We start from the raw sequence: 9,596 nt of genomic DNA, 5'->3' as shown, positions 1-9,596 counted from the left end.
AATTCTTCTTTGCATCTTGCTCCAGTAGCAATTAATGGTGCTAAGAGTAACTCCAACAGTTTCTCTATAATTTTTGTATTATAGGGAAGCAAAAGTCAAAGCTTTAAGCAATTTTTCTTCTTCAACTCCAACAGATTCCCTAGTTTACAGCAATCTCTAAAATCTCCAAATTCTTCCTTAAAATTTTAGAGATTGCTGTAAATTTAGGGAATTTTGTTTTCTCTCTCCTCACTTCTAAAATGGAGAAAGTTATAGGGAATCTGTTGGAGCAAAAGAGTCTCGTTTTTCCCTAAAATAGAGAAAAACTAAAATATGGGGAAGCTGTTGGAGTTGCTCTAACCAGTCTAATTAGACTCGCTTTTTTCTCTAACTATTTTGTTAAGCCCAAGGACTAATAACCCCCCCCCCCCCCCCCCCCCCCCCCGACACCTGTGAAAGGTTTCAACCATACAATGCAGCATGGTGCCTGGCCACGTTTGATAATTCAGCAATTACAAAGTGCCACCCCCAGCGTTCGAACCCGAGACGTGGTGGGGGTTCCATATCCTGAGTTACCCGTGGTGGGACCCATTGCATCCACTGAACCACTTGCCGTGGTTGCCAAATGAGCTAGTTTGGTGTCGCAGATTACCTAACCTAGCTAATTTGCATTTTTTATAATATCATCCTTCAGTCAAAATAAATACAGTAACCCATCTAAAAAAAAAATTACAATAATAATAATGACTTCATTTCAATTACAGGATAAGTTCCAAGTTTTTAAAGGTGAGAAAAATAAGTACTTTCACATTCTCCAATTTCTGGATAAGTTTTTAAAGGTGATTGATTACGATATGTCATGGCTACATGTTTCATATTCTCCATGAATTGACAAAAATAATGTGTTTCACTGACAAAAATAATCTCTAGCTCTACTAAGGATATTGAACATAAACAACCTTTTTTTTTCTTTTTTTTTTCAATTCAGGAAAAGAGACAAAGCTCTATCAACACTTGAAAGAAACAAATTCTATTGTAAAATTTGTCCTGGCAGACGCGATCGAGAAGAAGCTGATGAAGATCATGCATGAACGTATGTGTCAGTGCAGGTGTCAACTGACGTATATCCTGTTTTCTTTTGCAGATTTCTGTGACTCTGAAATACTAGCTTGCATGCATGGACCGCAATATTTAAATTTTTTTGTGGTGAATGATGAAGAAAATGACATTAGGGCTCAGTGACTGTAACCCTAGAGCGTTCGATCGGCAAGTTAGTGCTGCATTACTTTGTTCAGTAGCTCAGCATATATTGTATTTTGCCTTGGGTTTATTTTCAGGTACATCCTCTTATCTATGATCAGTAAGAAGAGCAAGGTGTCAAGTCGCAACTTCTCCAGAAGGGTCCCATCTGCAGCTCATTTTTCTGCATATTTAGTATCCTCCACCTACTTGTTTGATCGCGATGATGATCTGATTGAAAAATGAACCCCAGCTGCCCCACCAGCACGAACCTGCTGTCTGATAGCACTTAAAGTGTTGCCGATTTGTTTGAAATAACCGAACAAATGAGTAAGTGAAGTGAAGTGTTGCCTAGCAACGGTGACAAGTCGAGCCTCACTCACATACAGTTTTCAGGGAAGAAACAAAAGAAGAATCGAGATTCCAAAAGATCTCCTTTGCTAAGATGTAATTACAATCGATAATTGTAAAATTTTTCTTTTTTGAAGACGAACCGTAATTGTAATTTTGGTCAGTGTTATTTAATTTTTCCAGTACATATTGATAAAATAATCTGAGATTCACATTAAAAATCAATTGGCAACGGATGAAGTGGCCCAAACCATTATAAACCTATAGGCAATGTCTCATTTTTCCCATGTGGGATGTATATATTCTCAACACGCCTCCGCACGTGTGACGAATTTTCAAGTCATACACGTGGACAACTTTGGGTGACGTGGAGCCTGTGTGGCCGTTAGGCATGCACACGTGGGTAACTTGGCTCTGATACCATGATAAAGTAATCTGGGGTTCACATCTAAAACCAATTGGCAATAGATGGAGTGGCTCAAACCCTTATAAACCTATAGACAATGTCTCATTTTTCCCATGTGGGATATATATATTCTCAACACATATTATGTGTCTTCATGTTATTCTACATTAAGGGGGACAACAAATCTTACTCCTTATTTTGATGTTGCTCCCTCAGCATTTTTTTGTCTTTTCTCAAAGCTAGGGAACTTTTCTCTCTGGCTAAAAACCCTGAGTACGCTAAAGATCGTTTGCAAAACCGCGCTCATCCGGAGGCGCGCGTGACATCTTGCTGGCCTTCATGCCCTGTCAGTGTCTTTGTGCGGTTGCCGGACGGGTGATCTACAGGTCGGGCTCGGGGGCTGTGATTTGGATGGTTTGCTCGAAGTTTTGGCAGATTGTGTCTCGGCGGCGGTTTGGTGTGGCATCTCCGAGTGCGTGGTTGGCTGCTATGATTCTGGGGTCGGTGACAGTGATGATGGCTTTAGGTAGACTGCATCTGTCTGGTTTTTGGGAAAATCAGGGCGTGGTGTTTCGAGTTTGTTTGGTTTTCAACCGTTTGGAGTTCACGGTGGTCGGAGTACGTTGTTGTGACGGGGCTTTGGGAAGCAGCTGCAACGAAGGCTGTGGCAGCGCCGGACGAGACGGTGATGGGCGGCGGCACGTGAAGAAGATGATGACTTGGGCCGGGTTTGGACCGGTTCACTATGGCTTGGGTGAAGCTGTCCTTGGGTTGTTCCCATTTGGGTCTGAGTAAAATGGGCCTGGTTGATTTAGGCTTGCATTATGTTAATAGCTTAGTTTACTTTCAATAATTCACTAAGTTTTTTAGGGACCAATGCACTTTTTTGTGCTTCTAACGGATCTTCTGAAGTAGTACCAAGGAAGATTCATGCTATTTCAAATGTATTTAATGTCAAATGAGTGCCCTAGTTTCCACGTATCACTATGGGTACTAGCACAACTTAATTATTACCTACCCCTAATTGGTAGCAGGAAGGTATGTAATGGTCATTTTGGTTTGTGATCAATATATTGGCTTTTTGCCTTGATTAAAAAAAAAAATCTTACTCGTTAGATAATTTCTATGGTAATTAAAAAAAATCACTTTTAAAGTGAATAAGCTCCTTACTTACTAAAATAAGTTTTTGTTTGAATATAATTATACGTATATCACTTGTAAACATGCTAAAAAAAATTGAAGTTAAAAAATAAATAATATGTTAATGAAATTCTTTAACTTAATAATTGAATTAATACCGAGTATTATTTAATTTAGTGGCATTAGTCTCTCTTTTTATAACAATCTATACATGCAGCTCCATGAGTGCGATGTTGATCTCGATGTTGAAATGGATGGATCAAAGTAACTGCGTTGCCAAAAACTATAAAATTTTCTGAAAGTTGAAACCAACCCACGTTGAGTAAAAATTTCCAGGAAGAGCTTTGTGCATATTAATGGAATTTGCATGCTCTACCAAATGGCCCTTTTTCTTTTTCCAGTAGCATTCCCAGGAACAGAAAGGGGATGCCTAACTAATAATAAGCTAGTGTAGATTTTAGTCCTTCATTTTTTTTTTTGAGGGGAATGAAAGACTAATTCATTGATGAAACATCATTACAATCAGAGATTAAAATTGCCTCCACAAACGGAGGAATAGTTGAAAAAAATTCCAACTGAGAATCAGCATTCTTAGCATCTCGCGCCAAGATATGAGCCTCTCCATTGGCTTGTCTTCCCACCTTAGAACACGAGCATCCAAAGCTTCATGCAATAGCTCTCGTAGGTCTGCTAACAGAAAACCCAAGTCCGAGTAGGCTAAAGAAGAAGACGACAGAGCTGTCATCAACTCCAGGCAATCGGTTTCCACAATTAGAGGTGTGAGATGATGCTCAAGGGTTGTCTGCACCCCAAGAAGCAGGGCCAACAGCTCAGCATGTTTGGCTGAGTTTGCTGTCATGACCGAATGCCTAAACGCATACAGAAACAGCCCAGTATGATCACGAAACACTCCTCCCAACCCTGTACGCCTAGAGGTTTGATCAAACGCTACATCAACATTCAACTTCACATAGCCAACTAGAAGCTTAATCCACTTTGGCATGACTCGGATCCCCGACACGGACTGAGTAGCAACATGGGCTGCTTTGTAATCCTTCCACCATCCCAAAGTCATGGGTACCACCTCAGAGGCTTGCTTGAAATCTCCATCCCAAACTTTGGCATTCCTATTTCTCCAAGTATCCCACAAGATCATCAAGGAAGGGGCAAAGTTTTGAGGAGTCAAATTATGGACAGTAACCAACCAGTCAACAACATTTGTAGGGGCCGAAACCAAGGGTAAATTGGAGCCTTCAATCAAGCTAGCAGCGTGAGGACAGTCACGAACCACATGGATAGGCGTCTCAACGTCTTCGTTACGGAGTGGGCATTGGGTATCAAGATCAATACCACGTTCACTTAGCCGACTCCGAGTAGGAAGAATATTAGCCGCTGCTTTCCATGCACAGATTTTCACAGTATTGGGCACATATGCTTTCCACACTTGATTCCACAAAGCCGCACTTAGATTGAGTCGCGGAAGAATGATCAGCAAGAACTCTGTGTCGAGCCACATGGTAGGCTGACTTCACTGTAAACCGGCCTTTTTTGTCCCCACCCCAAATCCATCTATCCTCATGATTCCGGGGACTAAGCGGAATATCAAAGATCTTTTGAACAATATGAGCAGGAAAAAGTTCTGAAAGCAAAGTAGAATTCCACACACCTGGGGACAGGAAGAGGTCAGCTACATATGTAACACGATCTGAAAGATAAACACCCAACTCCTCCCCACATAACCACGGGTCTGTCCAAATGTTAGTAGACAGACCATTCCCAATATGACGCTGAATACCAGCTCGAAGTATGTCTCTCCCATGCAAAATACTTCTCCAAGCATATGAAGGCTGTGTCCCTAATGTAACTTCCCAAAAGTTGCTAGTTGGAAAATAAAGAGCTTTGAACAATTGACCAATCAAAGAATCAGGGCTTTGGATTAATCTCCAGCCCTGCTTGGCTAGCATAGCCAAGTTGAAAGCGAATAAATGTCGAAATCCCATGCCTCCCACACTTTTAGGTTTACACAAATCATCCCATGCCCGCCAATGCATCCCCTTTTTCTCCTCCGTACTCCCCCACCAGAATTGGGCACATAACTGATAAAGTTCCTGAATAAGGGTCTGGGGGAGCAGGTAACAATTCATTGTGTACAACGGAATAGCCTGCGCCACCACTTTAATTAAAATCTCCCTTCCTGCTGCACTAAGTAATTTAGACCTCCAACCAGTTAGTTTTTTGGACAAATTATCTTTAATGTAAGCAAAAGTATCAGACTTGGATCTGCCAACAAGAGTTGGAATACCCAGATATTTCTCATGCTTATCCACCGCTTGCACTCCCAGAATCTGTGCCATAGAAACCCGCATGTGGGGAAGGACACTCCCACTGAAAACCACATTACTCTTCTGCAAATTCACCTGTTGCCCAGAAGCTCGTTCATAAATATTTAATAAATTCCGAATCAAGGTACAATCCTGAGATGTAGCACTAGAGTAGAGCATACTATCGTCAGCAAAAAGGAGATGGCTAATAGAAGGCGCCCCGTCACAAATGCGCAACCCTTGCCAATGACCAGACGAGACCGAGTGTGTAATCAGTGCAGATAAACCTTTAGCACATAACAAGAAAAGATAAGGTGACAATGGGTCACCTTGCCGCAACCCACGTTGTGGAGTGACAAACCCCCGGGGAGTACCATTAATAAGAAAAGAATAACGCACTGTAGATAAGCAAGACATTATCAGTTGCACCCACCCATTGCTCAGTAAAACCCATCTTCAACATGATTCTCTGTAAAAAGCCCCACTCAAGCCTATCATAGGCTTTTCTAATGTCCAGCTTAAGGGCTAAAAAGCCCTCCTGTCCCCGCCTCAACTTGTGCATATAATGAGCTAACTCCGAAGCTACCAAAGTATTATCAGAGATCAGATGATCAGGAACAAAAACACTTTGTTGAGGAGAGATAATCCCTGGCAAGAAACTCTTGAGTCTATTAGCAAGAACTTTAGAGGCAATCTTATAAATGACATTGCATAACGCAATAGGTCGCAGATGCGACATATTCACCACCTCCCTAACCTTAGGGATAAGAGCAACATAAGTATAAGTCAAGTCTGGGGGCATTTCCAAATGAGTTAACATCGAAATGACCGCATTACTAACCTCATGGCCAACGAGATCCCAATATTTCTGAAAAAAGAAAGGTGAAAGACCATCCGGACCTGGCGCCTTTGAAGGATGCATCTGAAAAAGAGCTATACGGACTTCCTCCAAACAATATGGTGCTAGTAACGTCTCATTCATCTGAGTAGAAACTCGGGGTTCAATGGTCTGGAGAACCAAATTTTGAGCCTCCACATCAAGGGTGTGGGAACTAAAAATAGTCTGAAAATACTCCAAAACCACACTTTCGATACCTGCCTTGGACTCTTGCCATACCCCATTAGCATCGAATAGACCCTTAATTCTATTCTTCTGTCTCCTGTTCGATGCTTTCTTATGGAAAAATCGCGAATTCCGATCTCCATCCTTGAGCCAGATCGCTCTAGAACGCTGTCTCCAATACGTCTCATCAATAGACATTAATTCATTCAAACGTTGTGAGAGTTGAAGCTTAGAGGTCTGATCATTCTGATCAAAAGGTTTCTGGAGAAGCGCATCTAACTGCGCTCTTACAGCTTCCACTTCTTCCTTTCGGCTCCGAAAAACAGTACGATCCTAATCCAAGAATTGAGTTCCCAACCCTTTAAGCTTTCGGCAAAGCTCCAACATCGGTGCCCCCCCCCATATGGGGTGCCCCAGGCCTCCTCCATCTTGGCCGAGAAACCTTCATGAGCACACCACATTTCTTCAAACCGGAATTGACGCCGGTAGAAGTCCTGACGCATTTGTTCCTTACGCACTTCCAGCAGAAGAGGAGTATGATCAGACCGGCACGGGTGGAGATTGATGATTTTGGAGAAACCAAACTCTGAACTCCAAGCCGGCGTACAAGTACCCCTGTCAAGCCTCTCCTTTGTGTTAGAATCACACCATGTATAGAGACCACCCGCTGCCCCCATATCATTCAAATTGCAATCTGACAGCGCTTGCCGGAAGGCTTGCATCTGACTAACACTGCGTAGTCTACCCCCGAATTTCTCACCCAGTTCCAAAATCTCATTGAAATCACCGGCAACAACCCATCGCTCTCCCGGGTTTCGAACAAGAGACCGTAGCAAATCCCAAGATGTATGACGCTGACCAGTTTCAGGATGGCCATAAAAGCCCGTGAACCTCTATTCTGCCTCGTTCAGAGCATTGATGAAAGCATCAATATAATATCGATCCATATCGTGAACCGTAACGGAGATAGTATCATCCCAAAGTAAAGCCAAACCCCCAGAACGATCAACTCGATCAAAGTGAGCAATATGAGAAAGACCAGCAGAGCGAAGAAGTGACTGATGTTGTTCCTTGGTGCAGTGCGTCTCACTGAGAAAAACCAGATTCGCTCGATGCTTCTGGATTAATAACTTGAGGGCATGACGAGTTCGTCTATTGACGATTCCTTGACAATTCCAAATCAGCACGTTCTTGTTGAGAAAACAGGGTGATCGGAGCACCTACTATAGCCGTCCGACGGCACTACAGAAAACCAAGGATGCTAGGGCAAGAAAACCTAGCTCCGAAGTATTAGCTAAAAGAAATGCAAGTTTGATCTTTATTTAGTCCTTCATTGTTAATACAAAAGATTTCAGAGTTAATCTAGCTAGCCAAGTCAGTTCACTTAGAATTCATTAAACCTAATTTTTTTGCCAGTAATATAACAACTTCACAAGGGTTCAACCAGACTACCAGAGATATTGGAAGAGGTGGCCTGCATTATTAACTAATTGCCTAAAATAGGTCAGTTGCAGATTGCAGTTATAGTGGTACGGTACCAGAAGAATGATTTGGGGAGAACAGAAATTAAATCAAAACAAATTCTTTTCCCACCTGACTATTAAACGATTTTCAAACTACACATAATTCTAATAGGTTGAGACTTGAGATCTTGAAGTCTTACTCTATAGTTTATATATTGAGTTAATTACTGTTTACTCCCTATACTTATAGGGTTTCATCGTTTCAGTCCCTGACCTTTGAATTTCATCTAAAAGGTCCCTGAATACTCTCAATTTCCTCCCATTTCGTCCCTGCCGTCAAGCTCCGTTCAAATTGTCCATTAAATTGCTGACGTGGCACTCCTCATGCGCTGAAATGTCTAATTTACCCTCACTTAGTTTTTTTTTAAAATTTTTTTATTTTCTTCTCTCTCTCTCTTGTTTTTTTTTTTTTTACCTCTTCTTCTTCCAGCTCTCTATCCTCCTCTGGGTTTTTTTAATTTATTTATTTTCTTTTTTATCCACTCACATCAGTGCTGATGGATCTTGAATAGGTAATGACTCAATTGGAAGCTGCAAAAGGATGACCAAATGACACAAATAAAAACCCAGATGCATGTACATAAACTTTGCTTTTCTTCTTGACTATTCTACTATATATATCATTTAACAAGCCCCTAAAAGTACAGATAAGTTTCCAAAAGAAAAGGACTTTAAAAAATCTTTGCTCGCGGAGTCGCGGGTAACAAGTGGTTTCAAACCAAACAGAAAAGCAAGCAAAGTTCTAAACAATCTCCACTCACCGCAAAAGCAATCAAGTCATCTATAACCGTTTTTTTCCTATCACAGTGGCGGTGTCTACCGAAAAATTCAGAGTCAACCAAGCACAACCTAAATATGGCAATTACAACTTCGACAGAAAATTGCACTGCCCCAAATTCGTAATACATCTTCCAAGAGTGAAAATGCATAACTTCATCATCCCAAAACCCTAGTCCAATTTCCAAACCTCACATTCTGACCAATACATAAAAATTAGCATGTCAATCTTTCAATAATCAAACTTTCTACCATTTCCTTCGAAACAAAAACCGACTCAAAAATCAAATTCCAGAGCTCAAAAAGAGGAAATTCACGAAAACCCAGTCACAAAAAACCACTCAGAATTCACAAAATTACAGATTACAGCCAGGGCGGATTCACATAGAGGCCAGATTAGGCACTTGCCTAGACTGGGTTTTTGAGTTTACACTGATTTGGTGTAGGCAAGGTTTGTGAAAATGGCAGAAATTGGGCAAAAACATGGCAAAACCAGGGCAAAATATTCATAATTGCCTCCAGAATCTATAGCTTCCCTATAATTTTCCCTTCTTGCCCTCCTGCCATTGTCTTGCCTTACCTAAAAATATTTTCTGGCTCCGCCCCTGATTACAACAATTCAAGTTCATCTTCTACGAATTTCAATGCGCCAAAAACCAATGGCGACGAGATTAACAACATGCATTTGAATTATCAAGTTCCCAATGCTACGATTCTTTCAAATTCTTCAAGAACAGAAACAGTGAGAATTACATAAACCTAATCAATATGTTCTCGCATTTTCTCAGAGTGAAGAG

At 41.3% G+C, this 9,596-nt stretch overlaps 1 protein-coding gene across 1 annotated transcript; it reads right to left on the bottom strand.

The window, feature by feature from the left end:
- Nucleotides 1-3,644: 3,644 nt before the first annotated feature.
- On the bottom strand, nt 3,645-7,221 carry LOC133733096 (uncharacterized). Its single transcript, XM_062160711.1, has 4 exons — nt 6,919-7,221; nt 5,836-6,832; nt 4,560-5,723; nt 3,645-4,507 (listed from the first exon to the last, which is right to left on the bottom strand). The coding sequence occupies exons 1-4, from the start codon at nt 7,219-7,221 to the stop codon at nt 3,645-3,647; spliced, it is 3,327 nt and encodes a 1,108-aa protein (XP_062016695.1).
- Nucleotides 7,222-9,596: the final 2,375 nt, after the last annotated feature.

This window comes from Rosa rugosa, chromosome 1 (genome assembly GCF_958449725.1).
Source record: "Rosa rugosa chromosome 1, drRosRugo1.1, whole genome shotgun sequence".
In the NCBI taxonomy this organism is placed as follows: Eukaryota; Viridiplantae; Streptophyta; class Magnoliopsida; order Rosales; family Rosaceae; genus Rosa; species Rosa rugosa.
Note: the sequence above shows the minus strand (reverse complement) of the source record. Positions and strands in the feature narration are given on the sequence as shown.

What these genes read in the sequence shown, in the direction of transcription:
- LOC133733096 (XM_062160711.1), bottom strand. Translation starts at nt 7,221, where the DNA reads ATGCAAGCCTTCCGGCAAGCGCTGTCAGATTGCAATTTGAATGATATG. An exon ending in TCTCGGCCAAGATGGAGGAG is followed by an intron (nt 6,833 to 6,918) that starts GCCTGGGGCACC and finishes TTCTTGGATTAG; the next exon opens with GATCGTACTGTTTTTCGGAG. An exon ending in GTGCGGCTTTGTGGAATCAA is followed by an intron (nt 4,508 to 4,559) that starts GTGTGGAAAGCA and finishes CATGGAAAGCAG; the next exon opens with CGGCTAATATTCTTCCTACT.